The sequence below is a fragment of the Armigeres subalbatus genome, chromosome 2, assembly GCF_024139115.2.
Source record: "Armigeres subalbatus isolate Guangzhou_Male chromosome 2, GZ_Asu_2, whole genome shotgun sequence".
Lineage (NCBI taxonomy): Eukaryota > Metazoa > Arthropoda > Insecta > Diptera > Culicidae > Armigeres > Armigeres subalbatus.
In genome coordinates this window covers 439,019,303-439,038,279 of record NC_085140.1, presented here as the reverse complement: position 1 = coordinate 439,038,279, position 18,977 = coordinate 439,019,303, and the positions used below count along the sequence as shown (strand labels likewise).

Below are 18,977 nucleotides of genomic sequence, written 5' to 3'. Positions count from 1 at the left end.
TCCATTGGGATATTGAATAGTATAATATCCCGCAGAAGAATCTTCAAATAAAATTTGACCATTGGAATTCCTTTGAGCATTATTCCATGAACGGTGTTTGGCATTGAAGTCACCAATTACGAAGAATTTTGATTTGTTGCGAGTCAGAATTTGAAGATCAGCTTTCAACAAATTCTTTTGCTGCCCATTGCATTGAAAAAGCAAGTAGGCTGCAATGAAGGAAAATTGTCCAAAATTTGTTTCAACAGAAACTCCCAAGGTTTCTAAAACTTTGGTTTCGTACGAAGAAAATAATTTATGTTTGATACGTCTATTGATGACAATGGCGACCCCACCACAGGCGCTGTCAAGATGATCATTTCTGTAGATAAAATAATTTGGATTTCTTTTAATGGAGAGTCCTGGTGTACCGTCGAGTGATAAATCAGGCCCTACGTTGTGGTATATTCTTTTCCGGATCTCACTTTAACGCACGTTTCACCGAACCAATTTCAAATTTATTTGCCCGAAAAACTACAAATTTTGTTCCAATTGCAACTACTAATTTAAACTTTATTTGCCAGAGCACTTCATCGATATATTTCTTTAACGACCAAACTATAACTGACAACATATAATGATTCACCTATGCTCCCAAACCCCTATGCTGGCTGGTGCTGGCTGTGCTAGTTGTTTCATTGGCGCTTGTATTGGTGGAAGCGGTTATTTCAAATGTCAGTGAAGGGGTTCGGCTCACTATCTATAACAAAATTTACACCGTATTTCATATGATGCATTAGCTGCAACATACCCGCCGCCTTGAATTAATTAGATTCAACACACTACTACTACTAAATGATTCATTTAGAAAACTAACTACGAACCGATATTTGTTTACAAACTATCGAATTGAACTTTCAAAATTACTAACACATAACAATAATTTCATTTTTCAGGATTGGATCGCAAATTATTCGCTGATGTCTGATTCGCTAGTCTGCTGTTGATTCACTTTCTACTGGGCATTCCTGTACGTCATCGGTGGCATCGGCAAACGGCAGTAAACAAATTTTTGCGACTGGACGTTTAATTGTTCCTCTGGCTGTTCGAAGTGATACGACGCGGACCATGTTGTCTTTTCCTGGATGTACAGCTGCTATTCGTGCGAGGGGCCAACGAAGAGGGCCTTGCAGTTCGTCCACCACGATGACCATACGTCCCGGAGTAATTTCGTCGTTTCGGCTGCGTTGTTTTGAATCTCGCTGGAGCTCCTGTAAATATTCATTTTGCCATCGAATCCAAAATTGCTGCACATGCATTTGGAGCTGCTGGTAGTGTGTGAGACGATTTTCTGGAATCCTGCAGACATTTGGGTCGGGCAAGGCTGATGCTGAAGTGCCAATAAGGAAGTGCGCCGGAGTCAGTATATCGAAATCTTCTGGATCGTCGGTAACAGGAAGTAGCGGACGCGAGTTCATGATAGATTCTATTTGTGCCAGTACCGTGGCCATGTCTTCGAACGACAGTCTGCTGGACCCAAGCTGACGGAATAAATGTTTTTTGGCGACTTTGACAGCCGCCTCCCACAACCCACCGAAATGAGGGGCCTTCGGAGGAGTAAGATGCCACTGAATTCCTTTCTCGGCACAAACGTTTTGGATCTTGTCCTGCTCGCCACTGTTTTGGAGAATTCGATACAGTTCGATAAGTTCATTTTTTGCACCTTCAAAATTCTTCCCGTTGTCAGAGTGCAGGTGGGAAGGGATACCTCTTCGTGCAATGAAACGACGCAATACTTTCAGGAACCCGTTTGTGGACAAGTCGCTGGCAAGTTCTATGTGGACACTCTTCGTGGTGAAGCATACAAAAATGCAAATGTAGGCTTTCATGGATGGTGCACGGTGGTGAGTCGGCTTAAGATAAACTGGACCAGCGTAATCTACCCCGGTTACTTCGAAAGGTTTTCCTGGAATTACTCGTTGCGCTGGTAACTGGCCTATTTGTTGTTCGACGGATTCTGGATTTAGCCGGGTGCAACGGAAACAATTGCGTACGATGCTTCTGACCAGCCGACGACCATTCAGAGGCCAGAAATCTCGACGAATTGTGGCCAACAGATGACGCCCGCCGCCGTGAAGGAGTTTTATGTGGGTGTTTTCGGCTATTAGGCGAGTGAGTGGGTGATGGGCAGGAAGCAGGGCAGGGTGTTTCGCGTGGTAGGGCAATTGGGACAGTTTTAGTCTACCTCCGACTCTCAAAACTCTCTCGGAATCTAGGAAAGGATTTAACAAGCGAAGGGTTGAGCTTTTCGATACAGGGTTTCCCATTTCCAGTTTCCGAATTTCATCGCTAAAGGCGTCTTCTTGGGCTAAACGAGTGAGGCGTGTTTTCGCAGATTTTAGATGAGCCACAGTTAATGGTATACTAGATGGAAGGTCTATGGCAGCAGCAGGGCTGTTTTTAGCTTGAATTCTCGCTCTGAGGTTGGAAATATATCGCAAACAGTAGCCGATGACATACAGGATACGGGTGTAAGAGTTGTAGCGCAAGAAAAAGGGGTTGATTGTGTCTCGTATTTGTGTTGTTGCTGCGACTTGGCGAATTTCGAGTTTTTCTTCGGAGACACCCGGTAGGATGAGCACGGGCCAGTTCTTCTGATTAAGCGGTAACCAGATGGGCCCATTGATCCAACAATCGGAGCTTAAGAGTGCTTCAACCGTTGCACCACGAGAAACCAAATCAGCGGGATTGGTGTTCCCTGGAACGTGCCGCCACTGACAACCGTTTGTGTAATGTTGTACTTCGGCCACCCTGTTCGCCACAAACGTCTTCCAAACATTCGGCGGAGATTTAAGCCACTGTAGAGTAACCGTGGAGTCGGTCCAGAAGTAGGATGATTCGATTTCAAGATTCAGGGCTTGTTTTACGTGATCGTGGAGATGTGCACCTAGGACTGCAGCACACAATTCCAGTCGTGCGATGCTCAAACGTTTTAGGGGGGCGACCCTGGATTTCGAAACTAATAATTGCACCTTAATGTTTCCGTTGTTTTGTTCACTACGTGCATACACGCATGCTCCATAGGCGTCTTCGGATGCATCGGTGAAAGTGTGGAGCTGCACTTTTGATTCCGAAAGAAATGCGTATCGCGGTACACGAAAGGCAGCGATTTTGGGCAGGTCCTGGCAGTAAATGTTCCATTTCGTTTGTATACTTTCAGGTACTGGATCGTCCCATCCACATGGAATCACCCACAGTTGTTGCATGAGGATCTTTGCTGATACTACCACTGGCGAAATAATTCCCATCGGATCGAATAGTTTGGCTATGGTGGACAGTATCAGGCGTTTAGTCCATGGGCCATTCAAGGGCTCAATTTGTGAGTCGAAACAAAGGAGGTCATATTCGGGTTCCCAGCTAATTCCCAGCGTTTTAACTGCTTCATTTGGACCGAATTGCAGAGCAGACTGCGTACCAATTTGATCAGCATTCAAACCATGAAGCACGTCAAGACTATTCGAGGTCCATTTCCGCAATTCAAAACCACCTTTCTCCAGTAATTCGGATAATTCGATTCTCAAACGAGTAGCCTCTTCAACCGACGAAGCTCCACCGATAAAGTCGTCCACATAAAATCCCTTTTCAAGTGCCGGCCCTCCTAGAGAATAAGCTGAGCCCTCATCAATGGCTAGCTGCTTCAATGTGCGGGTTGCGAGGAACGAAGAGGGACTGAGGCCGTAGGTTACAGTTAACAGCTCGTAGGTCTGGACAGGCATTTTTGACGAGAACCGATAGTGGATTCTTTGTAGTGGTGTGTCGTCGGGGTGAACCAAAACTTGTCTGTACATTTTTGCGATGTCACCTACAAGCGCGACCAGATGAGTACGGAAACGAAGAATGAGCGTGAGTAGATTGTCCTGCACCACGGGACCAACGCAAAGAGCTTCATTAAGAGAGAAGCCGGACGAAGTCTTGGAAGAACCATCAAAGACGACTCTGACCTTAGTGGTCGTGCTTGTGTCCTTAATCACGGGATGGTGAGGCAGATAGTATACAGCGGGAGGTTGTTCGTCGTATTCGTTGACTAGTTTCATGTGGCCAAGGGAAAGATATTCCTGCATGAATTTGTCATACTCTTCTTTGAGGTCTGGATTTCTAGTAAGGCGTCGTTCTAGTAGCTGGTACCGATGGAAGGCTGATGCCTTTGAATCCCCTAGCTTAGTGGTGGGATCGTCTTTACGAGGTAAGCGAACCACATAGCGACCTTCATGGTTACGCGTAGTGGTTGATTGATAGAAATTTTCGCAGAACCTTTCTTCTGCTGAGAACGTATCATTGATAGACAAGCTTTCAGTCATCCAGAACCTTTCAATGCTCTGTTCCAGGGAAACCATAGAGACTACAGCCGATTGTATTACTTCATCCTCATCTGGTTCATGATCTGGCTTAATGCTGGTAGCGGATCCAGCTACGACCCATCCAAAAACGCTGTCAATAAGTAAAGGAAGTCGATCGTCGATTTGAATCCGAGCAGCGGTCGGGAAAAAGGCGTGGAAGTGTTTGGCACCTAGCACTAAATCTATCGGTTGGCTTCGATTGAAGGAGGGATCGGCAAGTGTAATTTCCTTGGGAAGCTTCCATCCCTTTAGAGAGACGTCGTGGCTGGGAAGGTTGGCAGTCACCTTGCTCATTACGAGGAAATTAGCGTCACAGCAGAAACCAGTAGTACGGGATTTCACTTGAGTGCTTATTGATTCGCGAACAGGTTTCGTTAGTTGTCCTGCACCCATGATGGTAATGTTAACACGACTACGTTTAACGCGTAGCAGCTGGGCCATACGTTCGGTTATAAGATTCGGCTGCGAAGCGCTGTCTAGCAAAGCACGAGCGGGATGCATCTGTCCAAAAGCATCCACCAGATTAATGATGACGGTCATCAAGAAAACATTTTCCGTAGACTGATTAACGAGTATACTACTCTCGACACGTGGAATAATCTCAGCCATTGCTGCTGCGATTTGCCCAACCGATTTTGTTTGTAGACTGGGCGCTGTAGGATGAAAAACAACTGGTGTAGTGGAACTGTTGGATGAATCTTCCTCAATGAACCTCATATTTTCTTCAGACGAACTTGCGTGCAAGAGCGAGTGATGACGCCTACTGCAGTGCTTGCAATTGAAGTTGGACGAGCAGTCACGCGCGATATGGTCTGCGCGTAAGCAGTTGAGACAAAGCCTTTTAGCGTTCACTACTCTCAATCGTTCAGAAATAGATGATCGATGGAACTGTTGACATTTTAACAACGAATGTTGTTGACCACAAGCTGGACACTTTCCATTGTAAGCTGAAGTAGACGAGTACGAAGACATCCTTTGATGATTGTGGAATCGTTTGACGTTGGACGGCTGAACGGTGGTGCTGGAATTCGAAGAATGATGGTTGACCGATATTGATTCCAGAACTCGGATCCTGCGCTGAAGAAACTCGACGAGACAACGGTAGTTTGGGTTTTCGACTGTCGACGCGTGATCCTCCCAAGCCTTAAGGGAGTCATCATGTAATCGCGTGCATAGCAGATGCTCTAGTATCGCACTCCAGCTATCGGTGGGCTCTCCCAATTGGTGCAAAATTTTGGTGTGCCGCTCAAAGTCGTCGACCAAGCAGTGTAACGTAGCAGCTGTTTCCTTTTTGACTGGGGAGATATCGAACAACGCCTGAAGATGCCTCTTCTTTAGAAGGTACTCGTTAGCATATCGACCAATGAGTGTGCTCCACGCGAGATTGTAGTTAGCTGACGAGATAGCAATCGACTCAACTAACTGTGCAGCTTCTCCCTTCAAAGCTGCCCTTAAGTAATGGAATTTTTGTATTTCAGGAAGGTCGGAATTGTTGTGAATCAAAGCGGCATATGTATCGTGGAACGGTAACCATTGTTCAAAGTCACCATCGAATTCGGGAAGAGAAATTGTAGGCAAGCGTATTCCAGAGAGAGCCGAGGTAGAGAGAGATGATTGAGGGATCTGCGCGTTAGTGATTGGGGAGACGGGTAGTTTAGAAATTAAGTCGCCTTTAATTCTAAATAGCCGTGGTTCAAAATCCGCACGTATTGCAGCATGCTGTGCCCTACCTTCGCTTTCAGTTTCAGAGTCTTCGAGTTGACCCTGCACCTGTTCCAGTGACTTCCACATCGAGTCAAAATACTCCAACCGCAATCGTACTTGAGACTGGTCTCGTTGTTCATCGTACGCTTCCAGAAATGCCTCTGCCCGACCCAAAGCAGCAATCATGGTTTCCCTTCTCGACAGCAACAGCTGCTTCTGGAGTGCGTTCTCCATCGTGTCCCACCGGTATTAGCAGCCGACGCGATTAATCAGGGAGTCTGTGGAAATACACACCAGAGTAGCTCCAGGAAAAACAAGAAGATCACTTGGACAGGTACTCACCTGGTCCAAGGCAATTCGTGCCTTGTACAATTGGAAAAGCTGGAACTATAGGACCGAGGTATAGCAGAACTCGAGCGTGGATGAATAGCGTGGCTAATGAGTATGCCAGTCTTCAGAGATGGCACACCATGGAACGGTCGTCCGATGAATTCGACGGCTTCTGGAAAATTCACGTGCGATGGGTCTTGATGTAATTGCTGGACCGCAGGAACAGTTCTCAGGCAAAGAAAGAACGAAATCTAAGCGTACCCGTGGGGTTATAGATTCAATTTGGACAGGGACTAACCTTCGGCCAGAAGGTATCAGGCCTCGTATAATTAAATATGCTAGTCCGTAAAGATGGCTGGCGAAACATGTGGTTGAATCTCCAAAGGGTAGGAGACAATAGCGATCGCAATGGCGGCTTCCAGAAGCGATCCTGGTCACGGCACCATATGTACCGTCGAGTGATAAATCAGGCCCTACGTTGTGGTATATTTTTTTCCGGATCTCACTTTAACGCACGTTTCACCGAACCAATTTCAAATTTATTTGCCCGAAAAACTACAAATTTTGTTCCAATTGCAACTACTAATTTAAACTTTATTTGCCAGAGCACTTCATCGATATATTTCTTTAACGACCAAACTATAACTGACAACATATAATGATTCACCTATGCTCCCAAACCCCTATGCTGGCTGGTGCTGGCTGTGCTAGTTGTTTCATTGGCGCTTGTATTGGTGGAAGCGGTTATTTCAAATGTCAGTGAAGGGGTTCGGCTCACTATCTATAACAAAATTTACACCGTATTTCATATGATGCATTAGCTGCAACACCTGGTTTTAAATAAGTTTCTGTTATAATGGCAATATGCACATTATGAACTGTTAGGAAGTTGAATAATTCATCTTCCTTACCCTTTAGAGAGCGAGCATTCCAATTTAGAACTTTCACACAATTATTTGGATCCATTGAAAGGGAGTCCGATAGCAATTTTTTGTGTGTACTTTATACCAACCTGAACAGCTTCAGGAATTGTATTTGCTTTGAACATTGCATCAATCATGTGATGCAATTGTTCAGTTAAAAAATCAAAATCGGAAGCAGTCATGCTACCTGAATCGGCAACATGACCATTATTTTCCGTTGGAACATGGGTACAAACCTCATTTTGAGACGAGAAATTTTGTCTACCAGCAGCGATGTTTGCATACGTAGGTACATTGGAAAAATTGGAATTCACTGAAGTGCTTGCTACCCGTTAACGAGCGGCAAAATTTGTTTGTGAATTGTGGTGGGTATGAATTGCTCGATGAATTGCTCCTTCTATTTTTTCCGCGCTTGGGCAGGACGGTCTTGAAACCTTGTTTCTTTGAAGGAAGTGGAGAATTCAGAGACTCCCCCTTCCTCTTGTTTTTATTAATGCTCATTGCTGAGCGTGGAGACGTGACCTTCTAAGAGGTTTTTTCCCAGAACGGTGTCCCTGCAGGATTACCACCGCTTGTCGGAATTTTACTTCCGCAAACGGGTCCAACGTAAAACGAAGGCACGGGTCCTTGCAAAGATCGTAACGGGATCAATGGGTACAAATAGCGCTGAAAAGCACTGTTGAAATTAAAATAGCTTCGGGTAGTATTGAAAACTTCCTTCCGCAAAGAGAGAATGAACCGCACAGCACGAAAGCACGATGCGGTCTGCATTGATTCGGATGTTGCACTGCTTACAAGGACGAAAAAAAAATTTCTCAATATGAGTGATGCTGTAATTAATACGGTTGAATTCCGTTTTACAAATGATTCACCAAGACCGTCGTGGATCGAAATAGCTGGATTCATCAAAGAAGTGGAATGTGATGTTTCGCTTATAGAAACCGTTTACAAGATGACGGAAAATAGGAGTATTTGCATCAAATATAAATCGGAAGAAGCAATGGTTGAATCGCTACGGAAGAATGCCGAGCCTAGAAAGTTCAGCTACGCTAATGGAAAGACAGTGGAAGTGTGTATGATGGCAGCGGGTGTAAATATTCGTTACGTCCGAGTTTTCGATGGGTTGTTAATCAATATGGAAAGGTGACACGCATGATTTGTGAAAGGTTCCCTGCAAATCTAGGCTTGGATCACGTTTCTACTAGAGTTAGGGGCGTATATATGGATGTCAATGAGGCAATCCCACCTTCGATTGTGGTCAAAAACCGAAATGCGAAGGTGTTCTACAACGGCTTAAAGGACAAATGTTTCTTGTGTCAAGCTACCGGACACCGTAGGAGCTCTTGTCCCAACAGGAAAAACAGAAATGTGGATACATCTGCAAAATTACTAGAGGCTGCACAAACGGTTGCGGAAGAAATCGTCGAAATAGAAGAAGAAATTATTGGAGATCATTCTGATGAGCAGGAGGCCCGGATACAACAGGAGAAAGATTCCGAAAAAACAGGAGCTCGAGATTGATGATGATTTCATCCAGCGGACCTATGGAATCCCAAACTGCTCGCAGCTGGTGAATGATTTTAAAGTCGTAATGAAAGAGAAGACACGGAAGTTAGAAGCAAGCCAGCGTCGGGCCCAATTCGCATCATCGGGATCTAGCGAACACGCTCCTAGGCGGAAAAGCTCTCGCCTAAACAATAAATAAATATTATTGTAATTATCCATTTATAATACAGTCGCTTCTCCACATCTCGATATTTAAGGGACCATCGAGATAGGGAAGATCGAGGAATGGATGGAAAATTGAAATGGGTACTAGATCCAAAAAAGCTCGTTGCTATGAAAAACGACAACAAAACAAATGTCGTTTCCTGTTGTTGATGTGTTTGTTATTGTCCAAAGATGGTCTAGTAGCCTAAAAATTTGAACAGATCGACATAAGGAGAGTTAATTCTGAACAAAATATGATCAGAACACATCGAGATAGAGAGCTATCGAGATAGGAAGAGATATCGAGATGTAGAGAGTCGACCGTAATAGAATTCGGCTCCGCGAAGTTTTTAGAAATCGTCTGAGCCTTAATAAACAAATAAATTAAAAAAAGGGAGCCTCCGCATGAATTTTCAGAAAAAAAAACTTCTAGAGGAATGCCTTTAGGAACTTTCCGCGGAATTACTCGATGAACTTCCGGAGGAAGTTCTTTAAGAACATCCAGAGGAGCTTCTGGAGAAGCTTCGGAAGAATTTAAGGAGGAACGTCGTCGTGCCGCTGTCGATGGCTTATGTTGATCTCTTACGCTAACTATTAGAATTGGTCATTTTTACAGATTTTACGAAGGACTTTTTATTATTGATAATTAAATTATTTTGAGCTATCAGCGGAATGTCTTTACTTGTCATCAGACGAGCTTGTATAGTTCCATTTAATTCCACCACTTGATTGTACCTTTGACAGATATGTATTTCGACCTTATAATTCGGGACCAATTTGGAAGGCGAATTCCTGCTAAAGCAAGCATTTCATGAGAAAACCACGGTATAATTCCGATGGATTAAGCTTTCCTTTACCAGATAAGGGTATAGTTACGCCCAAATCGCAAATCGGTCCCGACTTATGTATTTCGACGACATAATCCACCCATGGGGGTCTCCAGCAGCCTTGCGAGCAAAGGCGTAGGATTGCTAATCCGGAGATGGCGAGTTCGGTTCGCGGTCCGATCTAGGATGTTTTCGGGTTGGAAACTTTCTCGACAATTTGGGCATAGTGTATCCATTGTACTTTGCACACAAGATACATACTCATGCAATGGCGGGCATAGAAAAGCTTTCAATTAAAAACTGAGGAAATACCAATAGAATACTAAGTTGAAAAGCAGGCCAAGTCCCAATTGAAATCTAGAGCCATTGAAGAAGAAGAAGAAGAAGAAGAAGAAGAATCCATCCATATGAATGAAAGCGAAAATTAGCAAAGCTGTGGGATGAACTTTTGGAATTGACCATTTTGACTGATGTTCCTGGTCTCCCGAAGGACGTTTTTGTGGACATTCAGACGAAAAAAAATCCCACAGTTCTGATTGCACAATTACTTCCCAGATATGGATGGTTTCGAAATAAAATGTGAAGCTCTGGGATAAACTTCTGGAATTAATAATTTTAGTGGATGTCCCAAATTTCCCGGAGAACCGTTTTGCAATCATTGGCGATGAAAGAGGACTTTTGCTGTCGATTACAGACGTAACATGCCGTTAACAATGTTTTCTAGAAAATCGAATGTGTCATGTGTCACAGAGGACTTTCACTATTGACTCCACATATAATTCACCGTTACTACGTGAATGCTAACAAAACTGCTCAGCTCTGGGATCAACTTTTAGGATTAACCTATTTTACGGATTTTTCGGGTTTCCTGAGGACAGTATTGTGGTCATTTCGGGTCACAAATAACTTCCACTATTGATTACATTATCAATTCGCTGAACAAACAGTTTCGAAATTTTTTCTTTGAGATGAACTTTTGGTATTGATCACTTTTACGGATCTTCCGGATCTTCCACAGGGCTTTCCGATGACCGCTCGAGGGATAAATTTGCCCAGAAATGACTTATACAAGACAACAAATACAAAGCACATTTTTGCAAGCAATTTTATGTTTCATAACACGAAACTCGAAAATTAGGTGCCAAATTGAGAAGCTCAAACAGTACCTTTCTAAGTACAGGTTCCCCACGGACTAGAGGGGTCAATTTGGATGAATCACCCCATGGGCTTGTTCTAGTAACCTACAGCTTTCGTTTGGTGCCTAAAGATCAAAAATCGATTGAAATTTGAGTTTTTGTGATCGTGATGAAATCTTGGGTCCAAATCGACCCCAATGCACAATGTGTCACTTTTTTTCTAATGCATTAGGAAGGTTTAGAACCTTCCCCGGACCCAAAAACCTCTACATACAAATTTTCACGCCGAACGGTTTAGTAGTTTCCGAGTCTATAAGGGTCAGACAGACAGAAATTCATTTTTATGTATATAGATTTTCATTTCGTTTCAATGAAGATGTATTACGGAACATATAAACTTTGGTCATTCCGATGCGGTGTGGCCGATTAAGAGGTTACTCAGCGTGATTTTTACGTTTTGGCTCATTTTCCACTACGATGACGACGACGTCCCAACTAACCGATATCTTGCGTACTGCTAGTTGAACCAACAGCATTCACAAACGTACATTTGTCCGATTGTTGGCACAAATCTCAAGTTCGTACGACTGCCACACTACTACTATCGGCCAGTAAGGCGGCGACTGGTGAGGCTTAAGACAAAGTTGATTTGGCGGAATCGTAGTCATAAAACTAACGCTAACGAGCATCGTCACCTACTACTGCTGGCTGGTGAGCGGTTCGGGGTGCAGAAAATGGAATTGGAAAATTAATTTGGAGTGTGCCTGCTTTATTCGCCATGTGGCTTCCTGGCGGGTGATTGAATGAGTGACGAAAGTATTACCAAACTTGTGCGCCATAAATTTGGGAGGACAAGCAGAAGGAGAGAAAACTGAAAGGAGTCTGAGGTGTAAGAGTCTGGTAAAAAGGAACAACAAATTGTTAGAAATATGGAAAAAGGGTTAGAGAAAGAACTGGAGAAGGCACGTTGTTCATCCTGATCTAAATTTTGACGTTCACCATCGAAATTTAGGTTTCTGCGGTAGATGACGCCGATAACAAGTTGGAAAACAGTCTCACATTGTCAAAAAAATGTTAATAATTCATTAGAATCGTTTCGTCAAACGCATATCGACCAAATGTCTTTTCGACTAAATGTGTTTTTGACCAAATGCTATTGTCCCGAACCGGAGAAATCGTTCGTACATTTAATTTACTCCCTCGATTCTCGCTTCACGCTGTACAATGCGGGACAAACCCATCCCCACGAAGCACTTTGCAGATTTCGTTATCTATATCTTGCTGCTATGGTCTCTCACCCCACTCTCGAAGCTTATCGTTCGAGTTTTTTTTTATTGTTTTATTCAAATTAATCCTGAAAAATGCGCTATCATATCATATTTTCGGGCATTTTTCTCTCGATTCGGACAAAGTAAAGTGCGCTCGCTTCCTCCGTCACGACCCCGAAGACGATCCAGTCTATCTTTACGCAGCCGAGACCAGCCAAAGGAACTTATCCACTACTGATATCAACTTATTTATCATATTTATATTTCGTTTTCTTTCTTTAATGTACCCCCCGAGCCCTTCCCCTGGTCGCTAATCTCGAGTGGGTGATAAACGACGCGGCGGCGGAGGGCTTTTGTTTCTGTGCGCGAAATTGATTTCAAACATCGGCCAAACAGCGAGCATTATTTCAACGGAATAATTTATGCAGATTTTTTTTCCTCCACTCGAGTCGGTGCGAGGTCATTCGAGGGGTGTCACGGGTAAATTAGTTTTACTGTGTCACCGGCACTATTGGGTTCCAAAAGGGTCAAAATGAAATTATTATCGATTCTTAAGGAAAAGGTTGGAAAAGTATAAGATGGCAAAGTGATGACCAAAAACTCACAGCATGGCTTGGCTTGGCAGAATGTAAAATCATCTTGCATGAAAGATCAATTTTTAACTTAAGCAATTAATTTGGGCAAATAAAAACGCTAATTCAAAAGAATAAAAATCACATTTTGACCGCTTATATTGATTCGCATCAACCATAGTGTGTCGGGGCAAAATTCTGTTATCTACAGGATTGAGTCCACTATTCGGATAAGCTACTCTTAGTGCGGCAAAACTTGAAAGCTCTGTGGATTTCTGCAATTGCCTTTCAGTTAACAAAAGTCCGGACTCTCAATTGCAGTCAGTTTTATTAATGATTTGATTAATTACCAACGATCGATATCACAGTCCAAATCTCATTTTCACGAGCCGGATCAGTAAGCAAATGCAGTTGCAATCTGTTTGGATAACCGGCGGTATGGCGTAAGAACTCCAAGGTCGGCCAATTTGTCGGACTAAAGTGCAGGCATTAAGAGGAACAAAAATGCGCCCCGATCCAGCTAAGCAAACGACGACGGGACCGGTGAGGGTGCGAAGAGGAAGGCGCTTGAAAACAAAACTAAAAGCATCTGGTTCTGCGTTCTGGTTGCGTCGTCGTCATCGCTAGCACTGAAGGAAACGCGCTATCCCCGCCAGTGCAGTTCCAGATCGTGGCGCTTCCCGGGGATTTCTCGGGGTGAGTGTGTTTTATGTTAATTGATGTTATTTTTCATGCTGATAAGGAAGAGAGATATATCTCACTCACAAATATATTCGTTTATCTCGGCCGTGTATTCCATTTCCAGTCGCATATCTGCCGCACACGAGTTCTGAGAGAGTTCCCTCGGAGTCGATAGATTGGTCGATTGGTTGTTGTGGAGCTCCAACACAGCGATTCAGTCATCTGCGCCACGGCGGCATGGCGCGGCGTCTGTGCGTTCGAACTGAAACCTGAGTTCGAGATTAATTTGCGATGTCATTCAATCACTCACTCGGCCACTCACACTAGTAGCTGGGAGTGGTTATCTGCACGCGTCATCGATTTGATTTTTGTCTCTAGGAAATAGTGGCCCTCTTCGAAATGTCAGAGATCTCTGCTCTCCTGGCGGAACGGGAGAACCTGAGCTAATCTCCGATCGTTTGGAGCGAGAAAAAATGGTACCAAAAGAATGCTTTTTAGATAGCAATTTGTTGATGATGCCGCCTGGCCCAAGGAACTGCCCACCAACCGTCCTCAAGTCGAACGGTGAAATGCGTGTCTCTTTTTGCTCGTCGTCGGACGCGACTGTTATCAGCTGCAGACATCACACCCAGCATCATCATCAACATCATCACGGTGGTGGCGGTTTGCCGCAGACCAACGGACGAGCTGTCCACCCATTCCCGATTCCCGCGAGGAACTGTGAGCTGTGTGCAGGCATGTGTCTCTGAGTGCACAGGATTTAAAACCGATAGGACCGGCTAATGTAGATCAAAGTGAAAGGGTGATGAGAGTCATTGTAGTCGATTCGATTGTGACGTATTGCAGTACGTTGCGTTCGGATGCAGTTGAGTTGTGAAATGCTAAAGATGTTCAAATTGATAAATGATTTTAGCAAGTTGCTTTTTTAATGAGAGCTTTAGATTACAACATTGAGATAACTTTCATTATATTTATATTAATTAATAATAACTGAGTAGGGTAAAAGACCCAATAGTGGAGGAACTAAGCACACTCTCACACTATTTATACGTTTAGTGTGATACGGAATTGATACGGAATTTCGGTCGCCTGTAGCATGTATTTGAAAGATTTCTTCATCATCTTTGCATGGAACCTGCTTGCACCGCCTCAAAATTCGCCACCATACTCTAAAATTGAACCTCCAATTACTGGTACTCTGCTCCAATAGTTTCGCTATTTTTTAACTTTTGTTCCTATAGTTGCGAATCCCATTGTTTTCATACGGGACTCGCAACTTTAGGAACACTACCGCAACTTTAGGAGCGAAGGGCTTGAGATAATAAATGAATTTGCAGATACTTTACCGATTTTCACACTATTTTTCGTTGCACAATGTTATGACATGTCACGAAATCGATCAGAAGTGCGGGTTGCTGCGTTAAATTCGTAGATTGTGCGTATACCACACCACCGCAACTATAGGTACACCCACAACTATCGGAACAGTGACCCTATTATGTTATTTGTTTTTGCATATTGATATTGATTCCTTCAATTATTTAGGCTCTGCCTCCCAAGGCAAACTTATTTGTTGCAGTCCAAACATTATTCGAAAAATTGATAATGAATATCCTTAATTCATTTCTAGCAAAGCAAGAGAATAATCGATTCACGAGTAAGAAAAGAGTGTGGTTGGCTCTACCGAAACCGTCACATACGGGTGAGCCTATTGCTTGCGTTTTCAGGCACTTGCTTTGTTCGAGAGCATGAGTAGAGCGTTTTTCGGAGTTTTCGAGTCATATTGTGTTTTGACCACGCCATATTGTGTTTGAATTGATTTTTTGGCTGCAGAAGATAACGGTAAAATATTTTTAGCGTGTATTGAAGAATTGAACGATAAGTTATCCTTATTGCTTATGGTCTTAGCTATGTTGCACGTACTTAGATTAAGTCGTATGAGGTGGTATTGTTGAACGGCGCATCATTTTGAGAAAAAAGTCGTGGTGGTCCGAAACCGACCGGCAAGCAGTGGTCCGAAACCGACCCCCCTCCCCCCCATTTTATTGCACTTTACTTCTTACTGCATAATTTGAAAGGGAGAAAGAGAGTGGACGAAGTTCTAAATGATTTCGTGATATATTAGGGAACACCCACAAATTACGTAACGTTTAGAGGGGGAGGGGGTTCCCTGATGTGTGATATCCCATACAAAATTTTCAGATGTTTCATACAAAAAGTGTGACATAGAAGAGGTGGAGTGTTAAAAATGACCGATTTTCGCGTTACGTAGCTAATGGATCTTCCCTTATTAGCGAAGGTGGGACAAAACGGGGGAAGAGAATTTTTATCTAGCTAGGGTAAGACGGTATAATATGCCCCCCTAAGACAATGCTTAAATGACTTATTACTTTTCAACACAATTTCATATTGTTCATATTGTGTTTATTTCATATAGGGCAAATGATCCGATAGTCGTGGGTGTTCCTATAATTGCGGTAGTGTTACTTTAACAAAATCTACGAATTTAACGCAGCAACCCATATTGTCTATCAATTTGTTGACCTGTCGTTACTCGAAATAAAAGAAAACAGACTAGAAAATCCCTCCAAATCGGTAAAGTATCACAAAATTACCTTATCTTTTTCTCGGCTTTGCACCAATAGTTGTGGTAGTGTTCCAATAGTTGCGAGTCCCATAAAAACAATGGGATTCGCAGCTATAGGAACACAAATTAAAAAATACCGCAACTATTGGAACACTGCACCAATAACTGGAGGTATCATTTTAGGTAACAATAATGGTTTCTGCAGAGTTTGGAATACTTTTCGTTTAAAATATAATTGATGAGCTGTTGAATAAGTACTTAAGGTAAGCGAAATGAAATATAAATGTAGTGTTAGCGAAGAAACAGTGGTGGAACGCGCTTAGTTTCTCCACTGTTGGGCCTTTTACCCTAGGGTATCTGTTCCGATTTCCATCTCACTGAACAGATATTCATCCATCGTCAAACAAAGAAATACGGCACCATTTCATCGCTTCTTTTGATAAACATGCGTGCTAACTGCTGAATAAAATCACAAAAATGATAATTAAATCAAGTACCTTCTCATTGCTTTGTTTTTGATGGGATGCACATCGGAGCCATGAGATGAAATCCAGGAGAAGTTCCGCTATATCATATTAACCACTGAGGAAAACTGCTTTGTTGTCCAACAAAGTGCTTCAGTGCATGTTTTGCAGACAGTATACAAGCGTCGCTCTATAATATTGATTAAAACATTGAAAGCTACATCAAATCTGTAACTTTTTGAAATTTGCAATTATTTTCATTATGTAACACAAAAATACTTCTACATTCACGTAGTATGATGGTCTTACAAATATTTAAAGCCATCAACTGATTATAGACCTTAGTAAGTTCTAGTTTTCTAGAAATCTCACAAGGGCGTCTTGGCCAGGGGGCATCGTCAATTATACCGTCTTACCCTGCATCAGCTCCGCTTACGTAATCGTCCGTCATACGTGCAATTCACTTGTGAGTAGGCGATAATGTTGGTCCCATACACTACCCCCACAGTTATGGAATGCTTAACGACTTTCTCAACATACAATTTTTCTAACATGACATTAGGATCTAACCTTTTTGTCCGCTATGTGATATCCAATCTAAAATAGGTTTGATTAGAACAAAATTACTGAACATCCAATCGATTGCAAATAACCTTATTATGGAACACTTCGTGTCCAAGATGGCGGCAAATGTAAACAATGCCGTTTTAATGCAAATACTAGCCACAAATTCGTTGATACCGCCAATCTGATTGCTACAATGTAAAAGTAACCTACAATTATTGCTTTTGAGCGTGGATGTTGACACAAAAAATTATTAAGAAGCGATTTATTCAGGAAATACTTAACCATAATGTGGGAAAATTTTGTCGTGGTCACAATTTATTATAGAACACTGATCAATTTAATTTGTCTCGAATAAATCAAATCCAAAGCTTTTTTAGCATTTGAAGCAGTTAAAATTATGATGGGTTGCTAGTTAGACATCTAATATTGCTGATAGAAATTCATTTTCCATTGAAAATAGTGACTTTGGTTGTGAAATTATTACTTTTTGGCAAAAGTGTTCCATAATTGTGGGGGGAGTGTGCCGATTCTCCGGTGTTGCCGAAAACGTAACGTATACTGTCGCTGCCCAAACCTATACTTTACCTTATCCCCTGTAGCTCCGAACTTCTCATATCGGCACCCACAATAAAGCCTCAGAAATACAGAATAATGTCCCCGCTATTCTGTAGGGGGTCGGTTTGGGAACATTCTCCCTTACTTATTATACAAGAGATCAGAAATAGTTCGTTCACTTATCCAAACATTTTGTGGAATAAACAACTTCAGTTCTAAACTCGTGAACAAAGATCTCTATTGCTGTTTTAAATATGTCAATTGTCGTCCAGGAAATCCCTGGAGTTTGGAGGTTTTTTCGATCTACACGCGTAACCAAAGATCAATTTGCCCGATTCAAATATGGTACATGCTCTTTAGTATCACAAAGGATACACAACATAAATGATCGCTGGTTACGCATGTAGATCTGAAATCCTTAACTTCTTGAATTTCTTGGATATCCCAGAACATCTTCCATACACAAATTCTGTCCAATTTATCTCAAAGAACACTTACCATTTTCAAAATAGGCCGATAAAATGTTGGTTACGCGTGTAGATCTGAAGTCAAGTTCTGGAAAATTTTGGATAACCAAAAGCATCTTCTGCGCACGAATTCACAAGGGGTACATAACATATTCAAAACATATTTTCTGGTTTGTTGATTTTTATCGGTGATGAAAAATACACAAATTTCCGTTTTTTAATAACGTTTCGGCTTACTCCATTCAGCCATCATCAGATCTGTGATCAAATTTTATTAATTAGTTTAAAATATTCAAATTGGTTACAATTTTCTTTTCTCCCACTTACATTGAAAAACGTTCACTTGCCACCAGTGTGGTTCAATAACTAACCCCTGAGTCTACTACTACCGAATCCCTTCTATGTGTTGTACCATGTGCGTCATCGTGTCTACCGAGTTGCTGTTCGTTTGTGTAACGATCGGATTTTGCACACTAGTGCGTTGTACGCCGAGTCAATTCCACCGCATTCTCGTTGTAGGTTCACCGTTGCATCGTTTCCCATCATCTTTATGTGGAAGGCCTCTGCGATGATCCTGCTCTCCTGGTTTTCTATCCGTTCTAAAATTTCCGTATTTCCAAAATCAAAATTGTGTCCTTCTGTCATATAATGTTGTGCCAGGCCAGTCTTTGCTTCCCTTTTCCTTATGCTGGTTCTATGTTCATTGATTCGTGTTTCCAGCATACGGCCTGTTTGTCCCACGTAGACTTTGTTGTCACCTGCACCGCAGGGAATTGCATACACAACATTTTTGGTTTTGTTTTTTGGAAT

The 18,977-nt window shown here is 42.5% G+C and overlaps 1 protein-coding gene across 1 annotated transcript; it reads right to left on the bottom strand.

Annotated features, from left to right (window-relative positions):
- Positions 1–971: 971 nt before the first annotated feature.
- Positions 972–6,314, bottom strand: LOC134210390 (uncharacterized). The gene has a single exon (XM_062686441.1). The coding sequence runs from the start codon at positions 6,312–6,314 to the stop codon at positions 972–974; it is 5,343 nt and encodes a 1,780-aa protein (XP_062542425.1).
- Positions 6,315–18,977: the final 12,663 nt, after the last annotated feature.